We start from the raw sequence: 20,263 nt of genomic DNA, 5'->3' as shown, positions 1-20,263 counted from the left end.
TGGCGGTTTGGGTGGTGAGAAAAGATTGTGAGCGATTTTTATGGGAACGCCGGAGAATGTAAAACGCATCGTTGAAATTTCCCGGTTTTATACTGTTTACCGGATTCTGTGCGCTAATTAACTGCCAGCGAATTCCGGTGAGGGAGAATTCTGATAATCGTATGTTAACCATTGTTATGAAATTACCGGGGTTTCCTCTGAGGTTTTCACAGCGAATTTTCGGGGTTTGTTAAGCGGAGCGCTTTTTATGCCCCAACCAAACAATTTTCGGGCGCAAGAAAATACAGAAATACTGCGCTAAAGTGTTGCCTCGACCAAAAGTAAGTAAAAAATTACACTATTTCTCGGGAAATTCCACCTTGGATTTTAATTTTTATTATTAATAAATGGTGCAATTAATTAATAGCTTAAAGAAAATCTCCCATTGATGTGACTTGACATTAAATACTTCAAACTTATGCTAAAATAAATTAAAAATGTTTTGCTTATTTTCCGAACTACGTAAATGTAGAAATTGTAGATTTAAAATCGTTTAAGATCTGACTATTTTATATATGAAGTTATGAAGTTTTAAAATTACAACAAAATTACAATATTTTGAAAACTAGTCGGCCGATTTTAACGAATTTTACTTAATTTTAAAAGAAAATTAGCGTTTTATGAGTGTGGATTTTTCAGATTTTTTCTGCTTGTTGTGAATTTATGAGCGTTCAAATTTCTAGTCCACAAAGTGAAACACAACCAAGAAGATTCAAGTCATTCTAAAACCGACTTGTCATTTTTAAAGAAAAGCTAAAACTTATTATTTTTGTTGGTTTTGGTATTATGAATTTTCAAATTTTGAAGTGTCATAAAACGAAAGTGAAGGATTTTCTCAAAATTATTTTTTATTAAAAACCAGTCAACTGTTTTTAAAGTTTTTTTCCGTTTTAAAGAGAAAAGGTTCTGTTATAAATTTTTTGAAATTTTTCTGTTAGTTTTGGTTTTATAAATTTCGAAAATTTCATCCTCACGAAACGGTAAGGGAAACGATGACTTTCGAGAAAAGTCAAATATTTTTAAAGCCGTCCTGCTAATTTTAAAGAATTTAGCCTCGTTTTAAAGGAAAAGGAGCCTATTATGAATATTATTTTTTTTAGAGTTTTTCTGTATTTGTTGTGAATTTATGAGCGTTCAAATTTCAAATCTACTAAGTGAAAGGAAACGAACCAGAATTGCAAGAAGATTCATTCATATGAAGAAAGGCAAAGGATCTAACTAAAACTCCAATTTTTTAGGATTATTTTGTTGGTTTTAGATTTATGAATTTTCAAAATTTTAGTGGCATAAAACGTAAACAGAAAAGGATATGTTTCCTAAAAATTATAAAATTTTTAAAACCTGTCAACCGATTTTAAAAATTTTTTCTTAGTTTTAGAGAAAAGGTTCTACTATAAATAAATTTTGTGGCAGTTAGTTTTGGTTTTATGAATTTTGAAAGTTCTATCCTCACGAAACGTATAAAGAAAATGTTGACTCAAGAAAAGGCAAATATTTTTAAAACCGACTTGCTAATTTTTAAGCAGTTGCCTCATTTTAAAGACTAAACTGTCCACACTAACTGTGAATTTTTTAAAAATATTCGAATTGTTGGTTTTGGATTTATAAATTTTCAAAATTCTACCCTTCTGAAACCGTAAGACGAATGATGACTTTCGATAAAAATCAAATATTTTTAAAACCGTCTTACCAATTTTAATAAAGTTGACGTCATTTTAATTTATAAACTATCCACAATAATTGTGATTTTTTTAAAATTATTCAAATTGTTGGTTTTGGGTTCATAAATTTAAAAAATTTCGTTCTCAGAAAATTCTTAAGTCCCGTCCTGGAAGCCTTAAATAATTGTATTTATAATGATTTTAATGTTACGTAAGCCTACTGATGTCGCTGCTACCAACCCCCTAAAAAATCAGAGCAGTCTTGATATTTTTTGTTGACAGATTCTGTTGCCAGCTCAAACCAGAACTGTTTGATTAAAAGTGTTCATTGCTTTCATATCATTCTTTTCCTTTCCCTCCAGAGCTAATCGCCCGTTCGGTCTCCCGCAACTAAAAAAACGCAAACTTGACGACCCCTCCGCCATGGCCACCGTATCAAAGATCTTCCCGAAATCCCTCGACCCCAGTGAAGAAAAGCGCCGCAAAAAGACTGACGACCTTGACCAGCCAACAAAATCACTAATTCTACCTCAAAAGAAGCGCGTCCTGCCCACTTCCTCCGCCGCGAGTCCGGTGAAAAAATGCCAAAAGCTCCTCCCGAACGTCCCATCAGACGAGACCGCTGCCGATGAAACTCTAATTCGAGAAACGGAAGCGGCTTTGAAAAATCTCTCTGGGAGTTGGCCGGGACCTCGAGGGTCTTCGTACCAGAAGAAACAAGATGAGTCGCCGGCGTTCGAGAATCTGTTTGATGAGAAGAAGAGTGTGAAGTTGTCACCGTCGTCGTCGAGTAATGGGAGTAATGACGTGTGTTCGCTGAAAGATGTTATCACGTTGAGGGAGCAACACGAAGAGGAAGAGATGCGTGGGAAGTTGAGGATCAAACAGGAGGATGAAGGACGCGTGAAGATCAAGCATGAAACGTCGCAGTACGAACCGCCGGATTTTAACGAGTTGGTGGATGACTCGTCGAACGAGTTGGAAATTGACATGTCCGAAGCGGCCGCGGAGAAAAACGACGATAAAAAAGAGAAAAAAGGGGACTGTGATGATAAAACAGGTAGGGAAAATGGGTAATGCGGAATGACTGAAGTAAATTTTGTGTTGGTCAGGTCCTTTACCGGCTGAAGCCACTTTTGTCGGGTATCCCGCTACCGGAGACGAGAAGAGCAAAGTGAAAGAAGTGGAAAAGTCCCCGGAAGAGGTCAGCAAACAGTACACGATTTTGCAGCCGGCGGCGGCGGGATCGAGAGCAGCCAATGCGCTCCAGGAGGTGGCTAGAGAGGGAGTGCCGAGTGTGGCGGCGGTGGCCAACGAACCCAAAATGGTCACGCCGACGGGGACTTTGTCGCCCAACAGCATAGGAAGAGGTATGTGATGTTAAAATTTGATTTTACCTTGACACCGAACGTACCTAGTTTTCTAACTAAAGTTTCCAGAGCAAAGTACTTAAAAGTATTTGGCAATTTTTTTATAATTCTCAAAGACAGAAAGTTTAACCAACTTTTGATTACACGTCTGGGAAGTTAGAAAGTTGTCTTAAATTAGAAAGTCTGGGCGAAATTCAACTCATAAATAGTATTTTAAAAATCGGAAGTTTCTTGCGGTCGACCGACATCGACATTAGCATGAAAAGGAAGGAAACCCCGAAACGCTAGTGTTAACAGTGAAGACATAAACGTGACGATAATGATTCGGCAGATGATAATCCTCGTGCGTTGGTTTCTTGGGAGTTTTACGACTCCACCTGGTAATAATAAATTACCCCCTGATACATAATGATCCACAAGTCGGCCAAAGTTGTAATTGGGACCCCCGGAAATTCTCTTGGCACGTAGCTGTCACCTGGCTCTCTAGCGCCATCTAAAGACGCTCATAGTATTATGGGTTTACTTGATACAAGTTATAAGCTGGCATGTCAGCGACAGCGACGTGACTCGCTTCGGAACGGTCTCGTCGCCGCCCCCAACCCTTTAAACATAAATAATTACCAACACATCGCCAATGATGGCCGAAGCGAGATTTTTTCTCTCGCCACCTGATTTAAGGAGCGTTTTTGATCGATTCCGGGCGGAAGAACCGCCGGCCAACCAGGGGGTGGTGCGTTGGCGGCGGCAGTTCGCAGGTGCGGTGACCGAGTCCGCGCGCACCCGCAGCGCCCTCCATTCACGGCTGCGGTTTCTTTTTTCCGAAAAAAACATTTTTACACCGAGTCTCCACCCGTTATCCGGGATAGGCTAATCGACCCACCAGGGCGGAGTTTTATACTGCAAGACGTACACAAGGAGTGCGTCCTTCTCGTTTAATTTAAGAGCGACGGGAGATGGCCAGCGCCGGAGGACGCAGGACGGACACGGATGCGTTCATTTACACGCGCGGAAAAATGGTGGATGCGCCGGGATAAACGACATTAGACACACGACTTTTTATGCCATTTACACCAAACTTTCACATCCGCAACTACTCGCTCTCCTACCCATTCCACGTCAAGGGTTTTGCGCAAAACGCTTTTGTTTTTGATACACAGGGTGTTACAATTTCTCTTCCACAATTTTTAAAAGTATTCGCAAGTTAACTTTTTATTATTTGTGAATTTTTTTGCAGAAGGCAGCAAATGTCCCACGCCTGGTTGCACCGGTCAGGGCCACGTGACTGGACTCTACTCGCACCACCGCAGGTACTTTTTCTCCTCTTTTCACCATTCGTCCGACTAACATTTCCTTTTTATCAATAGTCTATCTGGATGTCCGCGTAAAGATAAAGTAACTCCAGAAAGTAAGTTTCAATGAATGTAGACGTCCACAAAACAACCAGACTGTGCAAACTGAGCAAACCATCCACAGCCATTTCCTCCTCTCCCTATTATTTACAACATCTCTTTGTCGTTCCGCAAAAATAACGCAACCGATAAATCTAATGCCAGTCTGGTCGTTGCCAAGTTGCCACCACTGCTTTTTCATTATCTCGTTGATTTTTTTGTTTAACGGGGTAGAGAGCATCACTTTTGTTTATTTTCTTGCAATGTGTAGTTGGTAGCGCATCCCTCCGCCCCCGCATCCAACAGCCAGATCGACATTGAGTATAATATTGAAAATGTGTGTGTTCGGCCGGAATTTTTCGTTTCAAACTCTCTACCCTAAACGTTCGTTTTGGTTCTTTGATGTAAACACACACATTGTGGGACGTACTCAATGTTATTCTGGTGCAGTCCTAGCCATGCACGAAACAATCCTCAAGTGTCCCACTCCGGGCTGCAACGGGAGAGGACACGTTAGCTCCAACCGGAATTCGCATCGAAGTCTTTCCGGGTGTCCCATCGCAGCGGCGAATAAACAGGCCGCTCGGGAACAAAAATACCAAAACGCCTTGCATCGTATTCGATCGCCGCACACGACTGCTTTCGGTGAGTGGACACCGAAGACCCAAGCCGGACAAAGGACGCCAAAAAGTACACCAGCTTTGCCATTGTTTTTATTACAAAAACTGAAACTTTTTTGCCTGCGGAGGGTTGCTGTACTTTTTGTTTCAGTGTGTAATTTTCCTTACCTTATCATGTTTGTATGTGCTATCAACTAAAACCGTCTCTACCTCTAAATCTGTATTTGTTTCTTTTTAAGTAATTCCAAGTGAACACTCAGTATATTAAAAAAAATAAAATTCGCTTTGAATTACTCGCATCACGCCATTTATATTCATCGCCCTGTCTAACAAGTACCAACCTTTCTAGGCTTGCCCTGCCAAAACGAGTTTGGCCCTCGCACCCCAACGTCTGAAGACGTCAAACCCAGTTACTTAGTGGGCTACCAGCACCCGGACGAAAAGCAGTACGACCAGTTCTACAATAAAGCTAACCCAAGCCTCAAACCAGACCTCATGAAAGTTCCCAAAGCGGAAATGAACCCGAGCAGTTGTTGCAACGTTTCCGGTCAAACGGAGCTTCTGGTACCAAAAACAGAGATGACGACAACTTGTCGTTCGCCACCCTCCAGTATGAGAACGGCTTACGAGCCATATTTGAACCAAGATTCCAACTCTTCGTCCATGTCCAGTATGGACACGATCAACTCGAGGGCTCCACAGCACCAAATTCATCATATGGCGCAGCACCAGAACCCGCAATCTGGGTATCCTTTAGACCACCAAATGCCGCAGCGGTCGCCGTACCATCAATCGGAGGAGATGTACCATCGGTCGGATCGATCCTACACGGATATGACGGATTCCATGAGTGGCTTACCGAGACCTGTGGTGACGTACTCTAATGAAATCGCGTCAAGATCGTACGATTCTTCGATGGTAAACTCAGCGAGTCATAGACCGTACGACCCTGGTACTGCCACGGCTTTTGAACGGTACGATGGGAGTCAATGTGTGACGATGCAGCAAGGTTTGGCACCTCCACGAGTACCGCCGCAGGGAATTTATGGATACGCTTCTATAGAGGATCAGGATCAGAGATACCAACAGGAAGCAGTGGTTCAGCACCACCAGATCGGAGTCAGTGGAGGCCAAGGATTGATAAAGACTGAAGGAGGACAAGAGTCATCCGGACCTTTATATCCACGGTACTAATCTAAAACTCAGACTTTTTGTGCATTATAACTGGATTTTCTCAGGCCCATGTACCAATACGATACTTCCGGCGGCCCCCCTCTCCCTCTCGGCTTTTCCGCCATCAACTTATCCGTGAAATGCGTGACGACGGCCCAAGCCCAAATGAAAGTCGCCGGCCCCCACACATCCCCTGGTGGTACCGTCATCGACCTGTCGACGTCGAGTGTCACCACCACCAGCCCACAGGTCCGTCTCAAGACGTTTCGCCTTCACAGATGATAAACGTGTGGTTACAGGTGGCGTACAGTTCGCCGCATTACGGTGGGCAGCGAGTGGGCGGCAGTCCGCAAGCCGCCGCCAGTCCACACCTTTCTGCAAGTCCTCAAGTACCAAGTCCACAGGGTCAAACTTTGGATCTGAGTGTCAGCAGGTTGTCGCACAGGTATACTTAGACGAAAATCAGCAATCGCGGGGCGGGCCACTTGACCCAATGGGTTCTGTGGGACGGGACGTTGGAGAGGAGCGAAGGGGTGAAGGAAAGAAATGATGCATCAGTTTTGGCTTAAATTGGCGTTTCTCAAAAAAGAAGGAAAATTATTGGGATGTTTGGTAATCGAAAAAGTGAGTGTTGCCCAATTTCCAAAAGGTTGAGAAACGCCGCCCGAGATAGTAATTCACTAGAGTCCAACAGCGCTTTGAAAATGCCATTTTATTCAACGCCCCGCTCCTCCCCGCACCGAAATTGAAAAAATTTTTGGAAGTCGTGACCGTCGCGATTTTTGTTAGCAGCGACACAAGTCCGCAATACCAGAATGGTCACGGCGAGGGTGTTCCGGTACCGGCAGGGTTCATCGGGCCCCGCGACGAGCAAACAGAACCGGTCGATTTTTCAACTGCAAATGAACCCGTTAATTTCAGTGGCGTACGGCCCGTTGCGACATTCGCCGGTCCGGTACTGGCTCCTGGCTCGGGCTACAGTCGAGAGTCCACTCCGGACAGCGGAGGATCGCATTACATGGACGCTTACAGGGACCCGGCAGGTAAGACGGGGATGAAAACTGGGAGTTTTTAGTTGGGGGTTGGTTGCAGGGTACGGACCCATGAGCCCCCATCCCGGGTACGGTATGACCAGCGTCACCAACGACTACACCAGCAACCCCTACACGCCTTACCCGACCAGCGGCTACTCGTGCTCCGGGGCTTATCCAGGGTCGGTCACGACGGGGTACCCGGCCCCTCCGGGGGGGTACTCGCCAGGGCCGTGTTACTCGATGCCGCCGCCACAACATTCGATGTCTCAACACGACAAACCCCCCAATAAGGACGCCAGGTGAGTCGTTAAAGCTAAGTCTGAGTTGCGCTGAAGGAGGCTCGGTCTGTTTTTGATGGCAGTTCGCGGCGGCCTATCTACAGCGGAGTACGACCCTGCGCTAGGGGCAGGGACGGTAAGGAGCTGATTCAGTGCCCGACCATTAGCTGTGATGGCATGGGACACGTGTCTGGCAACTACGCCACCCACAGAAGGCAAGCATTCATTGTAGAGCTACATACGTGTCGAACCCTGACTTGAGTCTTGCCCTTCAAAAAGGGGGGCGGTTTGCATTTTTGGGGTTGCAACATCATTATGGCACGTGGCGAAAGCTTAAAAACCCCCCCAAAAATAAAAACGCACCCCCTGCTCCTGGATTGTCCGGGCTATGCTCATAAACGCTCGATATTAGCAGAGCCCGCGCCCCTTCCCGCTTGGTAGTCGCTGACCCCCACAAAATCCAAAAATGCCGTCTGTGACCATGTCTGAACAATTGGCTAAAACTGAGTCAGGTCCTGCGCTCTGTCTTAAATTCCGTACAAAATCTAAACCCATTTACTGTTCAATCGTTCGCCCGCCAATCTCTGATCATCTCTGACTGTTTCCAGCCTCTCAGGTTGTCCTAGAGCCGATCGTAGTCAAATCCAGGCGCATTCTCAGGAATTGAAATGTCCAACTCCAGGTTGCGACGGTTCTGGTCATGTTACCGGAAACTACTCGTCCCACCGGAGTCTCTCCGGGTGTCCGCGGGCAAATAAACCCAAGAGTAAACCCCGCGATGGACAGGACAGCGAACCCTTGAGGTGAGTTGGGGGAATGCTCAAACTTTGGATGTTAAGTTAACATGATGTCGTCATTTCACGCTGTCAGATGTCCCATTCCGGGTTGCGACGGCTCTGGACATGCAACCGGAAAATTCTTGTCGCACAGAAGGTAATTTACGTGTTCGTGACTAACGTATGAGATTGGGTAATAGATAACATAATGTTTATAATTTCCGAAATTAGGGCTAATTTCATTTATTGCACGTCTGACTGGAACACTTTTTTGAAAAAATAAACGACGACGAGGGCTGAAGGAATTACTGCCCATTTACCTGTCAAATTTCTTTTTAAGAGGAGTCTTCATTCATTTCTCTTATGGGAAATCCCAAGTAAATTGACGGGTAAATAACTTCTTTATTAAAAAAGATAAATTTGTTACTAAAAGACTATTTTTTTAGTTTAAAAAAAAACCTCGGAATTTTCTTGAAGTTGAAGTTATTTGATGCACAATTTAACAGTTTTCCATTTCACACTATATTTGACGTTATTTTATTATTTTGAAAAAAGCATTACGTAGAACTATGTATCAAAACAACATCTTACAAAATTGGTTCATTTTGCTTTATAAATAAAGGAGATATGATTCCGTTCAATTTCATTATTTAAAGTTCGGTCTTATTCTGTGAGCAAAGATTGATTTATTACTTTAAACCGCAAGTAATGGAAGCAGTAAACCGTCGGAAGATTTACAGGTTCCATGGGTCATTTTGTAGGTACCTGAGTTTGTTACCAACCCTCCATTCCCTTGTCTGAATATTTAGAGCTTTTTAGCTACAGTTTGATTTTGATAAAAGCTTGATTGGTGATAAAGTCACAAGTAACAGTCAAAATTTTGATACACCGGGAAAATTACTTCGTGTATTAAATCAGTAAGTTCACAAAAACCAATCCTATTGTAAAAATTGCAAAACAAGTCAACTTTTAATTTTAATTGCGGAACTTTTGAATTTATATTTGTAAAATTATTTAGTTTTACAAGTAGCACAACATAAATTTTTATACAAGTAATTTTGGTCGTTGATATGTCATCATTTTTATAGTCTTGACACAATTTGCGCCATTTGCAATCATATAAAAATAACTGTTAGTGACAATTTAGACCACAAAATGTGTTATCTTTTTTAAAAACCGTAACTTTTTAACAGAATTCGGTTTTGAGCAGATTTAAGATCTGTTGGCGTGTCTAATCGCAGTTTTACCGAAGTGCACTAAGAGCTCGATTTCAAGTCAGTGACGCAAAATTGCGTTGACGCAGTTGCTAAGGTAGCATCACTTTGATTGGGGTTGCTAAGGCGCAACTCTGATTTGGAATGCCGCAAGTCAACATGAAATAATTTGGTTAATGATGATGAACAACATCAAATTTTGCAAAAATTTGTAAACGTAGAACTGGAAACACATCAGAACTTGGTGACTCTATTCTATACAAGTCTTTAAATTTAAATGCCAAATCGATGAATCATGACAAAATATTTGAAAAAATTGCGAAGGCAGATTTACAAAAAAAGAAAACTTAATTTCTATACAACCATGTGGTCTATTCATAGGCAAAAATATGTGTTTTTTGGGTGCTTCAACAGATGGGCTCGTAGATAAAAACACGATTGTTTAAATAAAATGTCCATTTGCGGCTTACAATTTAAATCTTTCCCCTGAGAAAGGAATAGTACAATTATTTTTTTGTTATTTACTTAAATTATACCGTCTTTTACGGCATTTTACGTTTGTATTTTCTCTGTATGTGCTTTTAAATTGTCACCTACTATCTTTATCATCTCAATAATAAAATAAGTAAAAAAGTACAGAATCTTTTTAGAATTCATAGACGAAATCGTATTTTCTCATTAATTTTACTTCGAATGTTTAGTTACCAAAAGTTCATAAAAATAAGTAAATTTAGGCGATAGTTGTGGTCAAAGCAGAAGAATTGTTACTTGTGTTTGTATAAAAAAAAGACTAATTACTAATTAGCATTAAGATAATTGAGGCACCTCGATTAAGTTGCGATTAGCCACTCCAGTAGATTTTAATCAACTCATCATAAAACATTAAAAAAAAAATTGTTTGGTTTATTTAGCTTATGATTCAAGCTCTCGGACTAGAAGAATTGTTGCTTGTATTTGAACCAAAACAGTTTTTAGAGATTTTACATAAAAGAGCAGACCTTGGCAAACCTATTGTACTTTTGTGGGCTGCAGAAACCCCTTGTAAATGTAGTGATTATCACTTTATGACGTTTTATGATGTCTTCAGAGGGACCAAGCAAATTTGACAGTTGTCCGAATTTTTATTCGGTTTAGGTGAAGACTCCTCTTAAACAGAATTTGCAACAAAAAGAAATTCAAGAAATTCGACGGCATTCAGAGATGATACATGTGTAAAATATGTTTGGCATGTTCTCACGTGCAGCCTTTGCAGCGCTTCCGGTTGCCCGATCGCCAACCGGAATAAAATGCGAGTGCTGGAAAGCGGCGGTTCCGTGGAACAGCACAAAGCAGCGGTGGCGGCGGCAACGGCGATGAAATTCGAAGGAGTGAATTGTCCCACCCCCGGCTGCGACGGTACGGGCCACATCAACGGGTCGTTTCTCACCCATCGTTCCTTGAGCGGCTGTCCCGTAGCAGGTCAAACCATCAAAAAGTCGAAATACCCTGAAGAAATGCCTTTTTACACCAAAGGATACACAGGTCAGTTGCAGAAGGAACAGATGAGCTGTGGCCAGTTCTTTTATGGAAATTAGTAGAGACGTTTGTTGAGAAATAAAAGAACTGACCAGAGAGTGTTGAAGAAAAACGTAATGAAAATTTTACTTTGTAAAATTCGAATAAGATTAAACAAGTTTCTTTTTGCCTAGAATGGTGCTACACTTACTGAAGACGCAACAGCGAGTTAACCCTGTCCAAGTCTTTTATTCTTCTTTCGTTTGTTTAAACCGGAATGGAACTGAAAGTCGAGAAATTAGTATGTTAATGGTGTTTAAAGAAATTTTACAAAGTGAAATAAAGCAAAACTTGGTAACGGGAGATCCGTTCTTAAACGTTCAGATGTTTATAGGTATGGAACAATCGAATAACGGCGAAGATTTGATGACTCTGGAAGCTGAAATAACAGAGCTTCAGAGGGAGAATGCTCGAGTTGAATCACAGATGATCAAACTCAAATCCGATATAAACGCCATGGAGAACCACCTCAACAACGGAGAAAAGGTAACGATCAGACATTTTTAGCTTTGAATTTTAAGAACGTTGTCAAATATACACAATATTTTTAAAAGAAAGCTAAACTTTTTCTGTGCGAGCGTCGGGCTTTTCTCCACTCTTTTTCTCGGCCAGTGGGGGTCAAACTATTGTGTATATGACATAAAAAGTCGGATTATGAATACAATTGGCGTCCGCACCTAACACATAGTTTCATATCCACCAGCGTTATCATAAAAAAGCAATAGGACTACACTAACCCTTTCCCACCAGGAAACTCAAGCGCTCAGCCAGCGCTCCAACAACCTGAACGAATACTACGAAAGCTTAAGAAACAACGTGATCACATTACTGGAGCACGTCCGGTTGCCCGGAAGCGGGCCGGCGCCGGAAAAAATCGGCCAAGAGAATTTCGATTCGTACTTGAGCAAATTGCAGACACTTTGCACTCCGGAAGGATATTGTAGTGACGAGAACAGACCCCTGTATGAGACTGTCAAATGTGCGTTACAGGACTTTACAGTTTTACCAACGCCGATTTAAGTGTGTACGGAGAGGCTCGAGCTTCGCCGCGTAGATCCTCACTATTAAGTCATTTGTACGTAATTATAAATTGTGATCTAATGTAAATAGGGCTCATTTGTATAGAATGATCCAGTACTAGTTGCATACGGTGTACATTTTCAACAACTGTACATATAATTATAAAACAGATACGATATTATCATTGTAAAAACGTCTTTTCATTTCTAGTGTAGAATTCGAGCATTCGTTTCGTCTCACTCTTCTCATTTCTTACCATTGTACAAACCTTCATTAGTAGAAATCTATATTTTAATAAATCGCTTTAATATTCGTAGCGTTACTCATTTTTTTAGGATCTGTGATTATCGTTATGTTTATATCTAGGCTCTAGTGTTATTTGTAAAACTATAATATAATGTGCAATACGAAGTAAAGAACTCGAAACGAGTTTTTTACTACCTTTTCCCTCTCGTGATTACTCATTCGCCGTGTTCGGTCATATTTTTGTTATTTATTCACTCCAAAAACAATTAAGGGAAAATGTTTTTTACTGTGCTGTTTACCAAATTGTTGTGTAATGTGTAAATAAAACGAATGAGTATAGCCATTCTCATCATTAAATAATTATTTGTTCACACCAAATATCTATGTTAACATACATGTGTTGTTATTATAAATAAAGTCTTTAAAAGTACCACCGTTTTTTCATTTTTTTTGAAATAACAGGTTCCTTTACACAAAATTGTGTCGTTACTACGATGGACGAGAGATGGCGCGGAAGATTTTTGCATTTTTTTTTATTAATTCTAGGATAATTTAAAAATTTTACATATTATTCACTTCCAAAAGCAACAAATAATATATAAAGTACGACTACAACCTGGACAAAAACGAATTAAAAGAGCAGAGAACCCTAACGAATTAAAATAATATAAACATTTTTAAAGAAGTAATTAATCATTCACAACTTGTAAATAAATATTTTAAACAAATTTAATTAAAAAAAATCCGCAAGTCTATAAAAATTTAGATAACTTTAAAGCAAAGTTTGTCATTACCTGGTAAGTTACGACACACCCAATAGCAATGGGTGTATAATTAGTTGCATAACCACAGGCAAAAACGTTCATTTTTAATAAAATAATAATCAACTGGTAAATCTAAAATCAAATTTCAAATTCGTTCTTGACGAGATTAAATTAATAAGCAAAGTTTTATTTTTGCCAAAAAATTCAAATTTTCATACAGAATTTCAAACTGCAAGGTGTTTATAAAAGTTTCAAGCATCAAAAATTGCTCTGGAATTCCTATTATGCATTATAGTTTGTACGGTGAGAGATTGAATGACAGAAAAGTCACTAAATCTACGCGCGAAATTTAAAATAACAAAATAGGCCCACTTACTGTCAACCCAGTTAGGGTAGGAATTTAGTGTTTTTAGTGTATTTTGTAGCATAATTTGCTGCCAACCTATATGTCAACTGTCAAAATCTCCCAATCTCTCACCGGATATACTATACTTTACCGCTTTGTTTTCATAGTGAATATAACTATCCTGAAAATGATTTATAATGTCACTTACGCCAACGACGTTTCAGTTACGGTTTTGTGTTCAAGATTATGAATTTTAGGTTTCAAACCACAACTATAGTATATCCGGTGAGAGATTGGGAAATTTCGACAGTTGACATTTAGGTTGGCAGCAAATTATGCTACAAAACACTACGCGAAATGAGTTAACAGGGTTGTCAATAACTAGGGTTACTTTGTTATTTTAAATTTCGCGCGTAAATTTAGTGACTTTTCGGTCATTCAATCTCTCACTGTGCGAACTATATGATTTATTTAATTTTATTAAATCGCACCTTGCGTAACATTGTACAAAATACAAAGCACATAATTTAATAAAATGCGCCCCAAACAACATTGTTTTTAAAAATTTGTCATTATTTTGACAACTTTATGTCAAGTAGCTGGCAACTTGCAGGATTTTAGTAGAATTCGCCTAATGTAAATCGTACTGCTAAATGACCAATCATAGCGATGCATTTTAAATTTGGCGCCTATAAAAAGTTCCCTGCAGGAAAAATAACCTATAGAATGTTTTTTTCTTCAAAACTTACTTTGCTCCATGATTGAGGTTAACTACAAATGTCAGTTAAAAAATCTAAACCCACATTTGTAATAAGCGGCAAATTTCTTTGACATTTCATAGCCACCCTTGATGCTAGAAACATTTATAAAACCTTGTATAAAAATCAACAAAATGCCCAATCAAAAAACCAATTGCAACTTTTTATTATTAAGGCCCAAATTAAAAAGTTTTTAATTTTAGTCGAAATTGAACAAAACTAATTTTCAAGGTAAAACACAAAAATCATCAGATCGACACGAAACTTTGTTTACAAAACAATTTATCACTCCTAAATCCATTTCTAATGACAATTTTTCGATATCTATAATATTTTACGAGTAAATGCAATACAAAAAAAACATTTGTTTGAGATTTGAATCCTGCCAAAATCGCGTGTATAATTAGTTGCCTACCATCAGACACAATTTTAAACGTAAATAAATAAATACTTACGTTTTAAATTTTACTTGAGAATTCACATAGACAGAATTGGCTAACAAAATCACTTTAAGTCTTTTAATTTTTACTGAAAAATTTGACAAATGACACTCAAGAAGTTTTTGAATAAAAGCCACCTGGCGAAATAATATAAAAGTTGTTAGTTCACGCGTTCTCTCACCAGAGGGCTAAACTTTTGGTTTGAAACTTGACTACTAGATGAAGTTTTGTTATCAAAGATTTATCACATTTTTGGCTGGTTTTGGTTTGCTTTTATCAGTCGGCAGTCAAAAAGACCATTTAAGACCATTTAAACCACAATATGCAAACACTTCACGTGAACAAAACCGAAAATTTGAAACATAACCAAGACAATGAAGATTCTAAAATGCAGCGAGTGTAAGAAAGACTTCAGCACACGTTTTAATTTACGAAAACACATCCGAAAATTCCATTCAGGTGAGCCCCAAACCGCCCCAAACAACCTCTAATTTTGTCTCATTTCAAGATAAAGCGGATGTTTTGGCCCCCAAGAAGTCTTTCAACTTTCAGTGTGACCAATGCAACCGAAATTTTACGCATCAGCGTCATCTGAGGTACCATAAAAAGAGGCATGAGGTTGACCCCCCTCCTGTTCAGAAGAACAAGAAGTGCCCGCTTTGCGACTACTGGGGCCAACAGACTAGACAGTTATTGTGCCATTTTACTCAGGAGCATAAGGTTGATATTCAAACCTCCACTCAAGATTTTCCGACATTGGAAGAGTTTAAACTTTGGAAGGTAGAAGTTGAGAATGAGACTAAAGCGCATTTTATAAAGTCTCGAGGGACTGCCGTGATAAAAACACAACAGATAGTCCACTATGGGTGTCACAGATCTGGGATTTTCGTTTCCAAAAGCAAGGGATTAAGACACCTGAAGAACCAAGGCAGTAATAAGATCAATGGGTTTTGCCCTGCTGCCATGAAAGTGATTAGCAAAAATGGGGCATGTCAAGTGACTTTTGTAGAGACTCATGTGGGGCACGACAACGATCTAAACCACCTGTGGCTAAATCCAGTGGATAAGGAGATAATTGCGACGAAAATCTCCGAAAACGTTCCTTTCACGGAGATTTTATATGAAGTGAAGAACTCTCAATCAGAGCGCATCCAGAGGATCACAAGAAAGGATCTTCATAATATCAAACAGACCTTGGAGCAGCGCCGAGCAAGAGCCCTGAAGACGCCTGACGAGGAAGGATTTGTGGTGGACTGCAGTAACGACTCATCTTCAACAGAAGCACAAAAACTCGATGCAGAGAAAGAAGAGCTGAAAACGACCATGGAGAAAATTATTGATAGAATAAGTAGCTTTGAAGAAATGGGAGCTTTTAAGAAACTGATTGGAGGAATGTCGGCCGCTCTTAAGTCGCAAGAAATGAAGGACACGCCGACAGTTTTACTCATTACAAGAACCAGCAGTACCTCGCGGACGCAAGTGTTGCATTACAGCGATCACGATTACGCGCATCCTGTCAATTCTGTGTACCAAATTAAATACGAAATTAATGGTTGATGGTTTTGTGAAGGAAAAAGAAAAGAAGCCACTGAAGAAAGTAGGGAAATCCGATTTTTTCCTGAAGCGATGAAAATTTAAAACGCAGCTCTGGGATTAGTACGCCTGCGACAAGAACTGTCACGTTTATCAAGTCGTAATAAACTTGATTCGATTAGTTTTTATATGAATACTACAGATCCCCGTCAATTCCTGACAGTTTTTAACATTTCCCCTGCAAATTACAGAGTGATTGAATTATTTATCTAGTTGGCTGTAACGTATGTCAAGTTCAGACACACGTTCGCCCCTAGATAATTAATTCACGAAATGAAGGGCTTTGACACTTGAGTGTCCGGTCCTGTTAGAGCCGGTCCTGCTTTAAACGCCGGATTGTACTCTCAGCACGCTTGTGATGAATTCAGTATTCATTTCCACCAATCAGAATCGTCCATTTCGCGTGGACTGTACTTGATAGTGAAGTGAGTATTCCCCATCCAAAGAGAACCCCACTACGCAAACAGCTGAGTTTGACATTTCCGCCGCGCAACAGAAGGAAATGTCGCTACAACGCAACCGAGTTTTTCTCTCCGAACAGTGGTGAATTCAGTGCGCAGGCGTACTTCTCCAGACAAAAAGCTCTAAATCGTGTTCTTCAACAATGAACTACAACAAGAATCCATCAAAAACCCATTGAGACTACTATTTGAATCGTCAGCGACCGGCATCGGTGTGATGTCAACGTGATTCTCCTCGCTAAACCGTCAAAATGTCCGGCGCCCCTCGCGCCAAGACTTCGCCGCTGAGGGCCACCGTTCCTCTGTCATGCGTTACAAAACAAGGCAGTGGCCTGCGCAGCCCCGGCGCCTACTTCATAGGTATGCAAAAAGCGCTTTTTTTCGTACAAAAACACTTTGTAGTCGGCGAAATGGATAAGAATGAGGTGCTTACAGGTGCTGCTCCCGCTATACCGAAGGGGGCTTCCATGCGCAGGACGGCGTCGCTGGACGCGATCTACTTAAGGGGGCTGTTTCCCAGAGAGAGTGTCTTTTGGCATCGGGACAGAGCGACACAGACTGAACGAGCAGGCAGTTTGGACTCACTGCAAGTGCTGGGGGCGACTGAGGGGGTTGAAGAAAGGGTGGCCAAATTGAGCATCAGGCCCAGGAGGAAAAGCAGCAGCAGGGAAGAGAAAGATGGGGGGGCACCGAACCGAAACCGTAAGTGGAAAGCCGGGTTTATACCATACAAAAAAAACCGAAAATTTCAAGTCAGGTCTGTGATTGAGCCAGCAACCTTTCCTTATGTCAAGTTGGAGTTGTTTTATTCTCATATTTTCCACTTTGTTGCATTTCGAGTTGCCAAGTCCATTTTGATTTTTTTAAACGGAGGTTGAGAAATCCTTATTTTTTTGGTATTTATCGTCAAATCTGGGATTTGAATACTTGAGGACTAAAAATACAATGTTTTTAGCTAAACCTTCATGTTCTTGTTTTTACAAAATTTAGAACGCATTTTACCCAAAAACGGACTTATTAGCAACTTAACAACTTAAGTCGACGATTTTGTCTAGTCGGCTGGCACCTTGGAACGTGTGTCTGAACTTGACATGGAGACATCAATTAGCGAATGACAGATATCTGAACATTTTATCAGAGCGTCTGTTTTTCTGTCGAACTGCGTGTTTTAGCTGTTTTTTGCGCCTCGTTCGAGTCCATTTTGCGCCCTTCCTACATTAAATACTACTGAAACATTTGATTTGAAGATGTCAAAAATTCAAATCTGTGAGCAAACCCTGGTTTAAAGGTTCTGTAATAATTTTTTTCCGCAGCGCCGTCTCCTCTCTCCAAGAGTTCAGCTAGTGCCCCACCAAAGTCGTCGCGGAATTCCGAGGAAGGACTGAACCAAGAACTGGAACTCTACGCATCAGCTGAACCTCTTCAGTGCGACAGGTTGCAAGAACCAGTGCCAGAGGGGCGAAAAGCACCAGTAGCCGAATTAATCAGAGAAAGACCATTTTCAAGAACGTTACACTCAGCTAATCAGAATTCCTCAGGTGTGTATCATCTTCTTGTTTGAAAATAGCGAAATTTGCTCTAATTTGACGTTGTTTTGTGCAAGATTCGCCATTAAGGGACTCGGTATCACCTGTTCCAAGTCTTTTGGATACACCGCACAGTGAAACAGGTTATGAGTGTTTGATACTGCATGGTAGTCGGTGGAAGTTATTTTATGCAATTTGTATGAGTCCAGTGAAGTGGGCCCCATTTTCTTGATCTCAAAAACGGCCCACTTCACTCGGAGTAGCTCATCTAGAGGGGTGAGTCAAGCTTGCGTAGTCCTTATTGTCCACTCCAATTCGAATTTCGCGCCTTTGGTCGAAAATTCCAGGCGCGAAATTTGAAATTTCGTGGAAGTGTGGTAATTTGCGTTGTTAATTTGTCGTTTTCTTTGTAGAAGACAGCCAGGGCTCGAGTCCGGATCAAGACAGAATGATATCTGGGTCTTCGCCCCACATCAACCGCTTTTCGTCCCGTGCGCCCCCCGACGGCTGCGAACGCGTGCTATCAAAATCTGTACCTATCCTAAGACCAATACCTCGAGAAGTCGTTTCCTCGCATCCAAACACTCTGTTCACGCTCAAACCAAGTTGTCATTCGGCTTTTGAGACACTTCACAAAACGGACAAAGAAGAGGATTCACCAAAAGTGCCCGATCAAGAGGACCCATAATTTTAGTTTGACTTTGGGGATTTTCAGATCGACTAAATTGTTACTAAACAGTGTACCCCAATTTTTAAGTTAGTCCAATCTCCAAGTACGCAGGTTAGAATCTCTTCAATTGTAGGGTTATTTTCAAAGAAGGCTGTGTCTTTGAAGGAGGCGGATTTAAGTATTTTGCCAAATTGCATTTGCTATTTGTGATAATTCTCAAATAAAAGTTTGCTTAGATGGATTGTTTTTGTTCAGACGATCTGAAATTTCGTTCACAGCAGTTACATTCCAGTTGGACAAAGTGAACTGTTAAAATGCTGTGATTCTTTTTTAAGGCAGAAATTATTTGATCAAATTGTTTTTATGTAGGATTTTCTAACCTAAAATTGTTACCTTCTTGTTATTTAAGGCATTTGTGTATGTACAAACATATCTAATAATAAACAGACTGACATACACCACTTGATAGTTTTCCATGTCAATTTATTCAAAAAAGCTATAATTAGAAACGTAACTTCTGGAAGAACCATTTATTCTTCCCGGACTTGTACCGCTCCTCGAATTTTACGCGCGTCTGGAACCTAACCCTCTTCCTCTTCATCGGGTCCTTCAAGTCCTTGGGACCGATTTTCAGGTCGTTCGTCAAGTCCACCGAGTAACGGGTGGGCATCAGGTGGTTGTAATTCAAAATCTACAACAAAAATTAAATTAAATTTAAAATCAATTGACGTGGCAATAAAACAAAATTACCTTAACGAAAGGCTTGATTTTGGACCTCTTGTGTGTTTTTCCTTTGCCCATGCGTTTGTTGACTTTCCTGGGGTACCTGTCAATCCCTGCGACTACGGCATGTCCATACTGTTTGTCCGACGTCCCATCATCGTTATTTTTGATAACGATGGCTTTACGTCCTGCGTATCGGCCCGCGAGGACCAACACGACTTTACCTTGTTTCATAATCTTACCCATTTTCACTCTAAAACAAAAATTTCAATAAGTGACATAACCTCACTTCATATTGTACGCATTTCTTCACTAAAACGAGACACAATTTGGAAAATCACACGGATATTTAGAAAAAACGAGCAATTTGGGGCAAATCAAACGAATTTCCGCCCCAAAACCCCGCAGATGACCCAAATAAAGCAAAATTATTCAAGTTTGACTTACGTGCAGTAAAACAACACAGACCAGAAGACCGACTTGGGGATTTTTACTTTATCACCAGAACAACTGATTTGTTCACCTCTGCGCGCGAAATTCGAATCGGCAGTATTGAATGTTGACCCTCGTAATAATTAGCTTAAATTTCGCACGTTTGTAAAGTTTTTT

General features: G+C 40.6%; 4 protein-coding genes across 17 annotated transcripts in view; 3 read left to right on the top strand and 1 right to left on the bottom strand.

Moving 5' to 3' along the window:
* Nucleotides 1–12,767, top strand: part of LOC148167833 (uncharacterized) — a 291,253-nt gene extending 278,486 nt beyond the window's left edge. For 5 of the 13 annotated variants that reach the window (XM_088046387.1, XM_088046385.1, XM_088046393.1 and 2 more), the window contains 15 exons: nt 2,063–2,760; nt 2,813–3,070; nt 4,305–4,377; nt 4,435–4,475; nt 4,909–5,103; nt 5,428–6,265; nt 6,317–6,500; nt 6,551–6,696; nt 7,041–7,294; nt 7,344–7,584; nt 8,172–8,366; nt 8,434–8,496; nt 10,806–11,074; nt 11,442–11,593; nt 11,858–12,767. In XM_088046387.1, the coding sequence (XP_087902513.1) occupies nt 2,063–2,760; nt 2,813–3,070; nt 4,305–4,377; nt 4,435–4,475; nt 4,909–5,103; nt 5,428–6,265; nt 6,317–6,500; nt 6,551–6,696; nt 7,041–7,294; nt 7,344–7,584; nt 8,172–8,366; nt 8,434–8,496; nt 10,806–11,074; nt 11,442–11,593; nt 11,858–12,127 (3,877 nt within the window). In that variant the 3' untranslated portion in view covers nt 12,128–12,767. The other 8 variants (XM_088046398.1, XM_088046389.1, XM_088046386.1 and 5 more) reach the window with 8 other exon arrangements.
* A 2,082-nt stretch (nt 12,768–14,849) lies between these two features.
* On the top strand, nt 14,850–16,395 carry LOC148167832 (uncharacterized). The gene is made up of 2 exons (XM_088046788.1): nt 14,850–15,140; nt 15,190–16,395. Exons 1-2 carry the CDS (start codon nt 15,056–15,058, stop codon nt 16,236–16,238), a joined length of 1,134 nt encoding a protein of 377 aa, XP_087902914.1. The 5' UTR covers nt 14,850–15,055; the 3' UTR covers nt 16,239–16,395.
* A 372-nt stretch (nt 16,396–16,767) lies between these two features.
* Nucleotides 16,768–19,168, top strand: LOC148167831 (protein FAM117B-like). Of its 2 annotated transcripts, XM_088046789.1 has the most exons (5): nt 16,768–17,095; nt 17,171–17,437; nt 18,049–18,273; nt 18,339–18,404; nt 18,675–19,168. In XM_088046789.1, the coding sequence occupies exons 1-5, from the start codon at nt 16,987–16,989 to the stop codon at nt 18,947–18,949; spliced, it is 942 nt and encodes a 313-aa protein (XP_087902915.1). In that variant the 5' UTR covers nt 16,768–16,986; the 3' UTR covers nt 18,950–19,168. The 2 variants fall into 2 exon arrangements, with proteins under 2 accessions (XP_087902915.1, XP_087902916.1); XM_088046790.1 differs by lacking the exon at nt 18,339–18,404 and having other exon boundaries at nt 16,769–17,095.
* A 229-nt stretch (nt 19,169–19,397) lies between these two features.
* Nucleotides 19,398–20,210, bottom strand: RpL27 (ribosomal protein L27). The gene is made up of 3 exons (XM_088046791.1): nt 20,102–20,210; nt 19,682–19,907; nt 19,398–19,622 (listed from the first exon to the last, which is right to left on the bottom strand). The coding sequence occupies exons 2-3, from the start codon at nt 19,898–19,900 to the stop codon at nt 19,434–19,436; spliced, it is 408 nt and encodes a 135-aa protein (XP_087902917.1). The 5' UTR covers nt 19,901–19,907; nt 20,102–20,210; the 3' UTR covers nt 19,398–19,433.
* Between the last annotated feature and the right edge of the window lie 53 nt (nt 20,211–20,263).

The sequence above is a fragment of the Gnatocerus cornutus genome, chromosome 9 (genome assembly GCF_029298725.1).
Source record: "Gnatocerus cornutus isolate USDA-ARS CGAHR chromosome 9, icGnaCorn1.1, whole genome shotgun sequence".
In the NCBI taxonomy this organism is placed as follows: domain Eukaryota; kingdom Metazoa; phylum Arthropoda; class Insecta; order Coleoptera; family Tenebrionidae; genus Gnatocerus; species Gnatocerus cornutus.
This window is presented reverse-complemented; position numbering and strand designations above follow the sequence as displayed.

Coding starts and splice junctions, on each gene's coding strand:
- LOC148167832 (XM_088046788.1), top strand. CDS start 15,056: ATGAAGATTCTAAAATGCAGCGAGTGTAAGAAAGACTTCAGCACACGT. Junction 15,141..15,189: donor CATCCGAAAATTCCATTCAG/GTGAGCCCCAAA, acceptor TCTCATTTCAAG/ATAAAGCGGATGTTTTGGCC.
- LOC148167831 (XM_088046789.1), top strand. CDS start 16,987: ATGTCCGGCGCCCCTCGCGCCAAGACTTCGCCGCTGAGGGCCACCGTT. Junction 18,274..18,338: donor AGCTAATCAGAATTCCTCAG/GTGTGTATCATC, acceptor GTTTTGTGCAAG/ATTCGCCATTAAGGGACTCG. Junction 18,405..18,674: donor TACACCGCACAGTGAAACAG/GTTATGAGTGTT, acceptor TTTTCTTTGTAG/AAGACAGCCAGGGCTCGAGT.
- RpL27 (XM_088046791.1), bottom strand. CDS start 19,900: ATGGGTAAGATTATGAAACAAGGTAAAGTCGTGTTGGTCCTCGCGGGC. Junction 19,623..19,681: donor AAATCAAGCCTTTCGTTAAG/GTAATTTTGTTT, acceptor TTTTTGTTGTAG/ATTTTGAATTACAACCACCT.